The sequence below is a fragment of the Mytilus trossulus genome, chromosome 2 (genome assembly GCF_036588685.1).
Source record: "Mytilus trossulus isolate FHL-02 chromosome 2, PNRI_Mtr1.1.1.hap1, whole genome shotgun sequence".
NCBI classification, from domain to species: Eukaryota; Metazoa; Mollusca; class Bivalvia; order Mytilida; family Mytilidae; genus Mytilus; species Mytilus trossulus.
Genome location: NC_086374.1, coordinates 58602719 through 58617513, shown reverse-complemented (window position 1 = coordinate 58617513; position 14795 = coordinate 58602719). Strand labels below are relative to the sequence as shown.

The following is a 14795-nucleotide window of genomic DNA, read 5'->3' as shown; positions in this document are numbered from 1 at the left end:
AAGACAGTGTTTGCCATCAATTTGTTTTTAAAAAACATGCAGTTTCTTCGTTTATTTTTTAAGCAAACTTTTAAGTTCGCCCTCACGAGAAATCGTTAAAATGTATACATTATCAACTGTTTTACCATAGACAGTATGTGTAAAGTGATATTCAAAAAGCGGTAACAATCTTAAAAATAATCCGAAAGGTTCCAAATTTACTGTGTGTTGTTTTCACATCTAACCGATTGATTTAAGACGAAAATAAAATTATTTTTTTTTGCATTTTTTGAGATGTCAAAAAACACTTATTTTCCAAAAAAAATGAAAAAACAATCTTTCAACCCTTACAACATGAACGTAACTTGATTAGCATATTGAATATTTTTTAACAAATTTGATTTTTTTTCAATACTTACAAAATTATGTGTCGATTTTTTATTCAACTTTCCGCAAAACTAATTTGCACCCTATGATCGTTAAGACGGAATTTAGATACTTTCCGACAAGTTTTGATTTTCATTATCACATGTGCATACATTGAAAATGAAAGCTTTTTAAAATAGTGTATCTCATTTTGTTTTATATTTAATACTTTTTGATAAATAGTCGTGTATCGTTTCTTTTGTTGACTAGTGTATATTCATAAAACAACAACCTTTTTTTTCTGTCTATAGTTATTTTCATTCATGTTCTTTGGTGCATCTTTAAAAACACAACATATCGGTTGTCTTTTGAACAACACAAGCAAAAAGGCGACATGAACATATAACCAGTTTTATTTGCTAATTGAAAATTAAGCGGAATAAAATAATTTAAGACAGCAGAGAAGATAATTCTGTTTAATTGGTTATTACTAACCGACTTAAATAAAAGAGTGAGCTTTTATTACTGTAAATGTATAATGTCTCTAGTCTGGTCAAAGGGTCAGAATGTCCTACTTAATTAAACGATAAATTGTTGAAATTAGATAACTTGTTTTCACGTGCAGAGAAATTTCTTTTATGACCAATGCATGATTGGATATCATCTTTCTTATTGGTCAATGGCCTTTCGGGTCAGCACGAGTTCACGTGTAAGTGCATTGTGGTCACTTCCTTTTATCATCAGCATTTGATGTGTTAACTGGTGATTCTTATCAAACAAAGCTGCGTATCTTCTTGTTACTTATTCGACAAAACTTTCCAAAATATGTTTAGTTTAACTTTACAAAATGTTCGATACTTTATCATTCTATATGTTGTTTGGGTAAATATCCAACTATTTTCACCAAATAATCTACCTACACACCTTGATAAATTGTATTATCCGTCTTAGTCACTTGATGTACAAGGCCAAGGTGCAAATGAGAATAGAAGTATATGGTCTCTTCAATGGTCTTCTTACGACTAGCAATAAACCCTTGCCAAAGTTGGACGTCCGTTTAACTTATTAGGATGAACGGGATGTATAATTTTCAACAAATGTTAGAGTAGTCACGTAAAATCCGATCATCTCGCTTCGTCTAGATTAAGTGACACGCTCTTTGCAGGTTAGGAACCATATCGAAAGAACTCGTTGACTGGGGCCATCAGTGGCCTTATTGTCAGAGCCTTGTTGTAAGGCAAATCCTGTCCCTATTCAATATACTCTGATTGGCAAGTGTCAGTCCTAGTTTCATTGACCTTTTTTTTTTTTTTTATCCCGGATGGCATTTATTACGCTGAGAACCTTTACGTGAAATTTCAATTGTTAAATTGTCCTGAATATGCATGAAATAAATTTCACTGAACATTGAATTATAATTTTTTAAGCACTTCCCTTACCGAAAAATAAGCCCTGCGGCAAACATTTGCCGCAAGTTTGCAGCAAACATTGCCGCAACCATTTTACCATGCAAATGAAGTTTGCTGCAAGCTTGTGGCAAACATAATTATGCAAATTATATTTGCCGCAAGCTTGCAGCAATTGTTTGCTACAAGCTTGTGGCAATTGTTTGCTGCAAGCTTGCGGCAATTGTTTGATGCAAACTTGCGGCAAACTTGCAGGAACTACACATATATATCAATGTCGTGTGTGTAAAGCACATTCAATTTATCTCTTTCAAATTACACAGCAACATTTTTAAAAAGTCAATTCCTGTCTTTTTACAAACAGTCATTGAAAGAATTCTTGCAAACGTGAGATTGAAGGGAATACATACATGTACATGCATATGGATTTGGAAAAGTGGCAGGAGTCATTCTCAAATGACATTAATATACCTGTATTAAAAAATGAAAAAGGTAAAATCTTAAACGTGTATTGAGTATAAAGCTAGGTAATAATTGCATTTATTTACAGAATTTAACTTAATCTTAATAAACATGAACATGATAGTGCAGTACATCAGTTACAAATTCAAACTTATAATCGCTTAAAAGTTTTTCAATGACACATACATGTATATATAGTTGCTAACTTAATTATGTATGATGATAACATTAATTATTTTATTAAAACATGCAGTTCTATGAATCATTTGTACTTACACAATTGCATACTGATTATCCCATATATTACTAAACCAAAATGCCTCCTGAATCTCTCATATGTGAAATGCATTTCCAAACAAAACCAACATTACCTAGCCACAATTTCAAATTGTTAGCATCCAGGAAGTGCCAACTAGGCATGCTCAGTCAATATTGTGTTATTCCTGCAATGTTCTGGCAAACGTATAGCATGGTCAAAGTTTTCTGCAATCTTGCGGCAAATACATTGAATGGTCAAAGTTTTCTGCAATCTTGCGGCAAACATTCTTTATTTTAAACTTTGTGGCAATCTTATGGCAAACATTGATGTTTCTGCAAGCTTGCCGCAAGCTTGCAGCAATGTTTGCCAGAAGTTTGCAGCTAGCGGCAAACATCTGCAAACACTGTTTTATGTGTTCCTGCAAACTCAGTTTCACAAGGGTTTATAAATTTGTTATGATAATTATTTTAGGCGCTCTCACGCAGAGCATTATTTTTTCCTTAATGGATTATCCTCTTGAAATGAAGATTATTTATATAAAATGTTGTGATGTCACGGACTAATCATGATCAATCATTGGTGTCGGACCATAGTCAGTGGGGTGTCGGACTAATGGGGTGTCGGACCAATGGGAGAGTGTCAGACAAATTGAGGAGGGGTCGGAATAATGGGGCTGTCACTGCTCAAGACAATATATTGCTCTAAAGCACAAGTGTACCCCGTGCTAAAAAAAAAGGAGGTTTTCCCCTCCACCCCCCCCCCCCCCCTTAAACCTCCGACTCTTAGAACTACAAGACTTTTAGTGTTATTTATAAGTTATTGTACAATTTGGGTACATGTTCCATTTTTGGTATACTGTTTCGACTGGAATCGACTAATTCTGAATTAACATTTTGATACAAAGGCAAATTAAGTTTCAGAACAGTATCATTTTTCAGTCATCTATAGACAATATACAATATTTTAGACAATATTTTATTAGCACACTGAAACACGTTTACATTAAATGGTTATGGCATACCAAATTAAGACAATAAACTGACAATAGTTAAATTGCTTATAACTATATTAGAGTGACAGTGGTATGCACAGCGAAGAAGAAAAAGACTATAAATATCAACAGTTAACACAATTATTAATATTCATGAACAATTAAAAAAAGGAACACAACTGACAAAAATCAGGTTGCATATTAAAAGAAATACAAGTTATACAGATGTTCTCAATAAAAAAACAATCATTAATATACTTTATGGTGATTTTTATAATGACTGGTAGACTGCTATTTAAAAGTACAGTCAAAATTGAATGCTTCAGTGTTGATATAGTGGATCTATATATAAGATATTAACCGGCTGACTCTAAACTCTTTTTTTTTTTACATCTCCTCTCCCTAAGCATCATTTATGTCATTGGTCCACATTGCTCCTTTGTTTCACTAAAATAAGGGTCAAGCTTCTCAAGTGTTGCAAATTATATATTGAACTTTTACCTTTAAACTGATAACACCTTTGTTTATTGGTCCGTGGTCACGGGTAGGTACGACGCTACTTCCGGTATTTTGGCAAATCTAGAAAAGCAAGCATGGGCATCAACTTGGGAGACGAATTTCCAAATTTCAAGGCTGAGACAAGTCAAGGTGATATTCAATTTCACGATTGGATTGGCGATAGGTGAGAACTTAAGCTAACATGGTTTTCTTATTTAGATAAAAATACAGAAAATGTTGACCGGTACACGTTACATAAAATGGTACGCCCATTGACCGAAAATGCTTCGTGTGAAAGAAAAATTTAGTAGAGGCGTACCACTGAATTTTGTCAAACATAAGAATGCATTATAATTTTTTTGTGTATACGAATAAGGGAAAGTTAAATATAGGAGTTAAAAAAATGATTTGATTAAGACACATACGACACAAAAAGGGGAGGGGTACCATACCTTTATCAGATGGATGTTGCACTTTTGCAACATACTTTATTTATTTACATGCATTATTATGTGCACGCTTAGCAACTTCTATTATAATATTGCATTCATGAGAACTTGTTTGCTTGAGTTTAATGAAAAATTCCAATGCAGATATACTTTAAAATTTACACAATAAAATTTCATTATATTGCATGTTTTATTTGGTAGTATTTGCATGATGCTGCATGATTTTTATTGTGATAGTCGGTTAAAGAGCTCACCAGAGCTCATGTTTTCTCTGTTATAATGTATATATATGCCGACTCTAAATAAAATTTACTTACTTACTTACTTACTTACTTACTTCTTTCCAAAGGTCAAAATATAGGACTGTAGTGTATATAGTTGTATAATATGATTCGAACCCATGCTACTGAGATATTGTGACACCAAATCGCCTGCACTGTAGCTGTCCTGCTAGACCACATATATATGAATGCAATTACTTGAAATGTTTATGAACCCTTTCCACAGTTGTTTGGGGGTGAACCAGAACTACAAATAATTGCATCTATGAATGTCTTAGTCCTATAACATATAACCTCAGGGGCATTTATATTTACATTTTCTATTTACTGTTCTGATAAAAAAAAAAATTCTATCAATGTGCAAAAAAATAAAAAATGAAAATATCGGTATAAAAACAGTAAAAATTGAATAAAAATGCGAAGCCATACGTTATAGGACTATGAATGTCTATCATGTCATTTTTTTGTCATTCTTGTTTTTGTCAAACATGATTTGGAAGCTGTCTTTAAAATACTGATTTGAATATCTAAAAAAAATCATACCAAAGTAGGAATGTATGCGGTCTCTGTGCACAGGAGGATTTAGTGGGGTCCTGTAGTTCCCTACTCCTCTTGTGGGAAAAACTAAAAAAATAATTGATAGATTATATTGAGATCACTGAAGCATGACTGGATTGGGCCCTCTTAAGGAGTCAGTTGCCCCCCATGTAGAAAATTTCAGTATCCACCATTGCTGTTGATGCTTGTTCATATAGCATTTATTGCAGAAACTGTTCCAGATTATACATGTTACAATGTATATCAAAATGGTCTCAATACTGTCACTAATCTTGTTAATATTCCATAAGCTTTAAACTATTGAAAGCACATAATTATATAAATATATGCACACATTATAGCTAAAAAAAGCTCTTTCTAATGTCATTAGCACTTGATACTTCTAGTTAAGATGTTTTTTTAAATTTTTTATGTATGTTTTGTTTCAGTTGGACAATTCTGTTTTCCCACCCTGCAGATTATACCCCTGTTTGTACAACTGAACTTGGAGCAGTGATTAAACTTGTCCCTGAGTTCCAAAAGAGAAATGTCAAACTGATTGCTCTATCATGTGACTCAGTGGAAGATCATCTTGGATGGTCCAAGGTATTATTAATTTTTTTAACATTTTATTCAAAAAGATGAAATACACTCATTTATCATGTACATTGTATATCTTAAAATTGAAAATGGAAATGGGGAATGTGTCAGAGACAACAACCCGACCAAATAAAAAAAAAAAAAAAAAAAAAGCAGAAGCAGAAGGTCATGTTGATTCACTTTTTTGGTTTTCAAAAAAATCAAACAAGCTAAAATTACTGATTATAACTTTTCATACATGTACAATGACAATGTGCAGATTTGTACCCTTTGAGCTAGCTGACAATAACCAATTGAATTCAGAATGTTAACCTTTACACAAGGGTATTTATATTTATAAGTCAACAACACATTATGATCCTGAATATTCATGCATAATCTGAGGCTGAATGTTAATCCCCTATTAATTAATGTGTAATAATTATGGTAATGTGTGGTGGATTTGTTTCCTTTTTAGTAAAATTAAAGTACCATGGATTCATTAATATTTGTTAGATACCAATTTCTATGGATTTTATGGGAACAGGGGAACCATGAATTTAAATGTTTCCAAATGAATGTATACAGACTTTGCCAAAACATCAAATTAAATATCCACGAATATGCAAGTTTTCCACAATCCACGAACATTGATACCCACGAAAATAAATGAATCCACAGTACTGTATAATGCGACTATACAGTTGATTTTTAAGTTGGTCGCATAAATTTATCATTTAAATTCTGTCTGGAGTAAGTTTATATATAACTTTATTTACAAATAAATTAATATTTAATGATTTATTTGACTGATAGTATGTAAAGTGTGAAATAATAGGGCAGAAACTCATTAAAAATGCAGTAAAATAACAGCCAGATAGATTATATATATATATATATACCACATTTAATAGAGATATACATGACCCCTTTTACTTTTTCTCTTTTTTTTTCTAAAGATTTAATGTCAAATTATTAATAAGATTTAAATTTATGCTCAACTGAACTATAAATATAAAAAAAAACTCAAACATTTATAATATTTGTCGTTCATAGAATGACAATTTTAACAATTAAATGGTTAAATTCCCAAATGTAATGATGCATGAAGAGATATGTAATATGAGAAGAAGGCATTGTAAGGTTTTATTGTATATTATGTACAATGTATATACATATAGAGATATTTCACCTTTAAAAAAGAGGAGGCCAATCATAAGATGAACTCAAGCATTGTGAAAATGTGATTGTTAATTACTAGAACTGTCATATGGAAAATTAAACATTTTTATGACTTAAAATTAAAAACACTATTGTTCATGGTGTTGAAATTGAATAGAGGGAATGTTGTCTTAGGTTGCTTATAAATATAAAAATAATCATTATACATACGTTATATGGAAACATAGTTTAACCAATTTATTAAACATGCTTTATTACTATTAAATTGATTAAGAATGATAAGAAACAGCACCACTGTTGATTTTTGTTTAAATGGTGAAAGTATATTAAAGTCCAGGTTGGCTATGAATCTCCTGTTTTAAAATGACTTATTTTCAGAGGTGTATTTAGAAGGTTTTCAGGGGACCTGCCCCCCCCTTATTTGTGGACAAAATTTGGTTGTCTATATAGAGAATCACTGAAGCATGATTGGAGCAGGCCCCCTCTAAGGCAGTCAGTGGGCCCCCTCTTATGATTTTTTTATCTGCCACTGTTTTTCACTGTTGTTGTTTTTAATTTTACAGGATATCCAGAGCTATCAGAAGTGTGGTGGAGAGTTTCCCTATCCTATCATTGCTGACAAGGAGAGAAAGTTAGCAGTACAGCTTGGTATGTTAGATCCAGTAGAGAAAGACAAGGCTGGATTACCACTCACATGTAGAGCTGTAAGTTGTCTTAGTGCAGCAGGGGTGTATCAAGCACTTTTAAAAGGGGGAATAACATTTTTTTTTTTTTTTTTTTTTTATGAGTTACTGCTCTTGTACATGTTGTATCAACCCTCGATAAGTAATTTTTCATTCATTTTTAATTTTAGTATTTCATCATTGGACCTGACAAGAAATTGAAGCTGTCTGCTCTTTACCCAGCTACTACTGGTCGTAACTTTGAGTAAGTCATAATTCAACAGTTTACCTATAAAAGAATTGAACATGCATACAATAATTAACATTTGCCACTGGACATTAAGCATCCAACAATCCATCAATCAAACTCACTAATTATTTAATTATTTTCAAGTGTGCTGTATCATTTTGGATTAAGAAGTTTTCATTAATTTAAATGTGACAGCTCATTTATTTCAATTTTATACATTTTGAGACTAGTCAATTTTATTATTATTATTTACAATGTGTTAAATTTTATATTCTATAGTGAGATACTGAGAGTTATTGATTCCCTACAGTTAACAGCTACCAAAAAAGTGGCAACACCAGCTAATTGGAAGGTATGGTGCTCTATATAGGATATCGTTTCTTTGTTATTGCAATTGTCGAAAACATTGAAACTTGTCTTGTTTCAGCTGAGACGAGACTTGTACATGATTTTTTGTGATTGCTCACTTAAAGGCTAACTAAAAGTGTTAAGTCAATTATGTTTTTGTAGCCAGTTGTATGATCATTGGCAGTATCTCATTCATGAAGATTATTTGGCTCTACCTCCTCAGTCACGACCCATCATTTGTATCACTCAAAAAAATAAGACTACAATGACCATTTACTTAGCAAATTCGTCCAAAACTGCATCAATATTCTTTAAACGGAGGGTAAAAATCCTCATTGTATATTTGTTTTACCAAAAAGACTGAAATTAGTATCTTAATATAATTGTGATAATTAATAAAATTGAGAATTGAAATGAGGAATATGTCAAAGAGACAACAACCGACCAAAGAGCAGACAACACCTGAAGACCACCAATCGGTCTTCTAGGCAGTGAGAAAATCCTGCACCGGGAGGTGGTCCTTTGTTGGGCCCTAAATAAAATTGTGTACTAGTTCAGTGAAAATGGACATCAAACTTGCTTAACTCCAAAACATATAAACAAACTAAAATTAAAAAACATACAAGACTAACAAAGGCCAGAGGCTCCTGACCTCAATTAAGCTGATTGAAAGATTGTCTTTATCGTATGAAAATCAAGTATGATCCCTCATACTTTAATGATGAGTTATAGTGCTTTAGTTTTTTTAACCGGATTTTTGTGACAAAAATGTCGGTTATTGATTTGGGAATGCTCAGTGGGCGTTCGGGCGGCAATCAAATGTTGTCCATGCATTAACTCATGAACCTTTCGACCAAAGCTTTTAAAATTTTAATATGTTGTTACTGACAACTAAATGAAGGTCAAGCACAATAATGGCGATTTTGACTTTTACCGTTCAGGAGTTATGGTTCTTGAAAGATTGAAAAATGGCGTTTCCAGTTGTGTCCGTGCATTTACGCATGAACTGTTCTACCAAAGCTTCTCAAATTTTAATATGTTGTTACTGGTGACAAAATGGAGGTCAAGTTCAATAATGACAATTTTGATTTTTTACCGTTCAGGAGTTATGGTTCTTGAAAGATCGTAAAATGGTGTTTCCATTCATGTTGTTGCAATTACTCACGAACCATTCAATCTAAGCTTTTCAAATTTTAATATGTTGATACTGATGACAAAATAGAGGTCAAATTTGATATTGACGATTTTCACTTTCACCAATCATCAGTAATGGTTCTTGTGATATTGCCAGGACACAAATAAATGTTAATAAATCCGGTTTGCTGTCGTTGTGACAGCCTCTTGTTGTTATTGACTTTGTCAGGTCTGTAGATCTTCATAGACAAAAATGACTCACTAGATTTTTAATGAAATTTGTGAAACTGTGTTAGTCATTGGTCAGGTCAGGTACACTGCAGTTGTGGTACAAGTCAGAACTAATTAGTATTAATAAATATTAGGTGTATACTTGATCAGAGATATTCAGTTTAAAATGTTCACTGCATTTACTTAACCAGAGTTTTATCATTTTATAAAGAAACTAAACATATTTGTTTATTAAATTTCCTTTTTTTTTGCAGCAAGGAGGAGAATGCATGGTTGTCCCAAGTGTTACACCAGAAGAGGCAGCCAAACTTTTTCCAAAACACAGAGTTCAGGATGTGCCCTCTGGGAAAAGCTACCTTAGATTTACACCTCAGCCGTAATGAGTGTGTATAAAAATCACATATAATATGCAAATGACAATATTTTACATCAAATTTATTGTTTATTTTATTTAATTACTAGAGGATCTTTAATGTGGTTACTAAAATAGCCTACTAGTTTTGTGAGGGTTGTATTTTATTTTATTTTTAATAAAAGTAAAGAATTTTTTTCTTTCTATTTGATATTTTCTTTTTCAATATGTTTAATAAAAAAAAGTTAAATACTTAAAATTTTGTTTCAAATTTGGGCAATATTTATATTTTTATGTACATGTGTTTGATTACATTAGTTTTTGTCAGCCCAGGATTATTTATTCTTTTAATATTGGCAGCATTAAAATAAGTGTGTTGAACGTTAATTGTTATTGTTGATAAGCAATTGAAATTTTTTATATTTATTTTTTTAAACATTACTATTAGTGCTATAATGGTGCCATTCTAAATCATGTTTATAATAACAATCATCTTTATTAATAAAAAGTAGTAAATTTTATATGGGCTTCTCCATTCTGATGTCAGTTTATTCATCTGTATGTCGTGCAATATTTCAGGAAAATGCAGTTCATAAAAGCAGTAATTAATTTTAAACCAACTACTGTTGGAGCGGATACACTTTGTAAATGAAGGGGGACTTTGTTATATAAAAATATGATCACCTGAGTCTTATTCTGATGGCAAGTAATTATCTGCATAAAATGGGACATCTGTTTGACAGTTCAGGATCATGAATAGATTTCCAGCCATGTCTGGTAAGAATGGGCATGTCAAATCTGAAGCCTTGCTTACAGAAAGTGCTATTCTTTTCCATTGAAAAAACCTTTGTATCAACTTTTTGACAAATGTTGAAAGGCAAATTGACTGTCCCTATACATGTACCAATGGCAATGTATTTTCCACCAATAGATATAGGAAGATGTGGTGTGAGTGCCAATGAGACAACTCTCCATCCAAATAACAATTTAAAAAGTAAACCATTATAGGCTAAAGTACGGCCTTCAACAAGGAGCCTTGGCTCACACCGAACAACAAGCTATAAAGGGCCCCAAAATTACTAGTGTAAAACCATTCAAACGGGAAAACCAACGGTCTAATCTACATAAACAAAACGAGACACGAAAAACACGTATATATTACATAAACAAACGACAACTACTGAACATCAGATTCCTGACTTGAGACAGGTGCAAACATTTGCAGGGGGATTAAACGTTTTAATGGATCCAAACCTTCTCCCTTTTTCTGAAACAATAGCATAACATTACAACATAGAAAAACACATGATAAAATATCAATTGGCAGACTTAACTCAATCAAAAAACGTATGATTACACAATGAACGAATAAATTTGATCTGCCTTATCTGAATACAAATGCACAGTTAATTAAATATTAGAGACAAACATTCATGACCAAAAAGCTAACAAACAAATTCAAACAAAGCCATGGCAGGACATCACTGAGAAATATTTAACCAATCAATATTCACTTTAGAAAAAAAACGGTTTTAAAAAAATAACTATAATCTTGAAGTTTATGCAAATGTAGTAAAAATAAGTGAAAAATTGAAGATATTACAAATAATCAAAGCTAGTGTACAGACAAGATCCATATAAATAAAAAATAACAAAAAAGTATAATAAACAGTATCAACAGATCGAATTAACAAGAAAATACGATTTGAGAGTACTCACAGTTACTGACAGCTAGTTAAAAGACAAAACCAATTAATAATAAAAAATCATGCATCAGAGACTAAAATCAACTAAAACACATCCCAGGGATTTAGTATTTTAACGTCATTAATAGTCAAAGAAGACATGACTTGTAGTTCACTTCAATATTTCCACTTACCTGCCTCATTAACTAATTGCAATTTCCCTCTACTTCCCCATACGTTCGTCGAGTTTTTTTAATATAAATACGGTAACACCTCCAGTTATCTCCCTTACGTAACTCTTCAGTTTCTCTTGGCGGCAGCCATTAAAAGCACATGCGTTGCTTTCCCTGTACGTTTATTAGGATTATTAGAGTTGTATCGTAAGATGGAGAAACAGGAAGATAAGTTTAAGAAGTGTGTAAAGTGTCCGGACAGGATGAATACTTAGGATGAGCACGATGAATGTTACAAACATCGTATTTGTAACGAGTCATTCCCATGCAAAATTTGTAAAAATTGGTCTAAGGAGCATCGGAGTGTGATCATGAAAATGATTGAAAAAAGTGTTCAGAAGACAATTAAATTGAACAAACTGTCTCAACCCGTCTGTGTAGATGGGTTGACAGATTTCAAAGACATAAGTCCACCTGTGGAGGCGGCAGTCGGAGCTTCAAATGACGACACTGTCACGGAAAACACACCTGACAACAGCACTTGTATGGTCGATATTTCGGCCATTGTACAAGAACAGGTACAATTACTAATACAAAACTTATTCGAAAAGAGATTGATTGATATCAATGCTAATGTTCTTGAAGTTCAACCTCCCGGAAAGCCTAGTTCTGTAATTTTGCAAAACCAAAGGCCACATTTTGACAAGTTCAAAAGCTATGACGATCAGATGTCTTTAATGACAAATGTTGATCAAGATCAAGTTTCTTATCTTGATCCAAGAGGAAAGATTGATGGGTCTGCATCGACACGATCTATTCAAATGTTTACATGCACACCAGTGGAGGTGCCAGAAGGGGCACCTGGGGATTCTGATCCAATTGAGTGGATTTCTTTTATTAATAAAATGGCAACGGTTCTAAATATAGAACCCGAATCTTCTGATACTCAGCAGGAACGTCCTTCTTTTGTTTCGGCAAGACTAAATCCTGACAAGAATGATAAAAAATCAGCAATTAAATTACCTTTGGAAGGAACAATTACTGACATGGTAAAATCTGTAGAAAAGAAAGCTATCTCTGGTCATTTGAAAAACAGAGCTGTTCGTGGCAGGGATGATAAGGCTTTCATGGTTAAGAAAGATGCGTTTAATGCTTTCTGTAGTCCTCCTAAGTTAGATGACAATATTGAGGAAGGGCTACCTATTGGTCATAAAGGCAATTCTTTTAAATCTGGAGTTAATATTCCACCTTTTCACAGAGAATTAGATAATGATTTTCGTCGTATGGACAATTCTGCCAGGGCACTTTTTAGAGCAGTTTCATATGGTACTATGATTTCTGCCTTTTTGGATGAGGCAACTTGTGAAGATGACAGAATTGAAGGACGTAAAGAATTAATTAATTGTTTTAGAAGTATGGCTGATTTATCAGGCAAAATCATGGCAAATTCAGTATTAAGTAGACGAACACTTTTTCTGAAAAATGTTAACTTCATTAGTAAGTCGACAGAAAAGAAGTTGTAAAAGTTGCCCGTTTTTGGCAGTCAACTTTTTAATGGAAAATACTTTGACACACTGCATACATCAGCAGAAAATTTACGGGATGCTAGAGAAACCCAAAATGTTTATAATAATGCTGGTAGTTATAGCAAGAACTTTAACAAGTCTAGAGATGATCGCACTCAGGTAAATGACTTTAAAAGAAAGAGGAAAGGTGACTATTCTGAAAATTCTGAGAGTGGAGCTAAAGTTGCCAGAACTAACACTTACTTCAACAAAGATAATTTTCGTCCAGGAAATTTTTCAAGGAAAGGATTTTTTTTTCGGAAAGCAGCTGGGAACCTAAAGGGTTTTCCAGTTCCAAGGAAATAAGTTCAAAGAACCTTGTACAAACTGTAAATTTATACAAGTCCCCAGGTAGGGGCACGTTTGCTAATGTTTCACAGGAAGTGGACAAAGATCACAGGAGATCAATGGGTTTAAGAAACTTTACTGGAAGGACTAAAACTGGAGTTTATGAGTCATCCATGTTTAAACATAAAAGAAACAAGTGTTCCAAGATATGGTATTCACGAGTCGGTAATTTTATCAGAAATAAGTGTTTTATTAGAAAAAGATGTTATAGAACATGTTCCTGTTGGGCAAGAAAACTTGGGTTATTACAGCCCAGTTTTCGTAGTTCCAAAACGACAAGGAGATCTGCGACCGATTCTCAATCTAAAACTTCTAAACCAAATAGTAGTGCCTCATTTCAAGATGGAAACACTCCGTTCAATTATGAAGGCTTTAAAAAAGGAGACTATGCAGTAACATTGGATTTAGCAGATGTATATTTTCATATCCCAATTCAAACAGAATTACAAACAATTCCTGAGATTCCGATTTCTAAGTCACAGCTTCCAATTTCGAGCAATGCCATTCGGGCTCAAATCTGCCCCAAGAGTGTTCACAAAGATCATGGCTGTATTAGCAGCATACCTACGAAAGTTAATGATTCAGATATTCATGTATCTAGACGATTGTCTGATCAGCAATTCAGACAAAACAGCTCTTATAAAGCAATGCATTTTGTACTCCGTCTAGTTCACAATTTGGGACTTATAGTAAATCAGAAAAAGTCAAACTTAATACCAACCCAACATATAGAATACTTGGGAGCCCTTTTCAATCTAGAGAAAGGGATAGTAACACCAACAGAGACAAGATTTCAAAGTATTTTGGAAATAATACATGTATTACTAAAGATTCAAAAGATTCAAGCACTGCCAGTAGTAATTTTAAAATTACTAGGTCTGATGGCTTCATGCATTTACCTAATACCCATGGGAAGATTACATATGAGGCCAATTCAACTTTATTTGTTAGCACTATGGCGGCCAAATATCCAACCTTTGAATCAGTTCATTCCTGTACGAATGAGCTTGACAGTACATTTAAGATGGTGGACAAATCGGACAAATATTTTCAAAGGA

The 14795-nt window shown here is 33.0% G+C and overlaps 2 protein-coding genes across 2 annotated transcripts; both read left to right on the top strand.

Annotated features, from left to right (window-relative positions):
* The first annotated feature begins 3974 nt into the window (after positions 1-3974).
* On the top strand, positions 3975-10487 carry LOC134707640 (peroxiredoxin-6-like). Its single transcript, XM_063567589.1, has 6 exons — positions 3975-4145; positions 5678-5834; positions 7553-7693; positions 7843-7916; positions 8181-8253; positions 9869-10487. Exons 1-6 carry the CDS (start codon positions 4057-4059, stop codon positions 9992-9994), a joined length of 660 nt encoding a protein of 219 aa, XP_063423659.1. The 5' UTR covers positions 3975-4056; the 3' UTR covers positions 9995-10487.
* Positions 10488-12201: 1714 nt separating this feature from the next.
* LOC134705896 (uncharacterized) lies at positions 12202-13347 on the top strand. Its single transcript, XM_063564611.1, has one exon. It carries the CDS (start codon positions 12202-12204, stop codon positions 13345-13347), a length of 1146 nt encoding a protein of 381 aa, XP_063420681.1.
* Positions 13348-14795: the final 1448 nt, after the last annotated feature.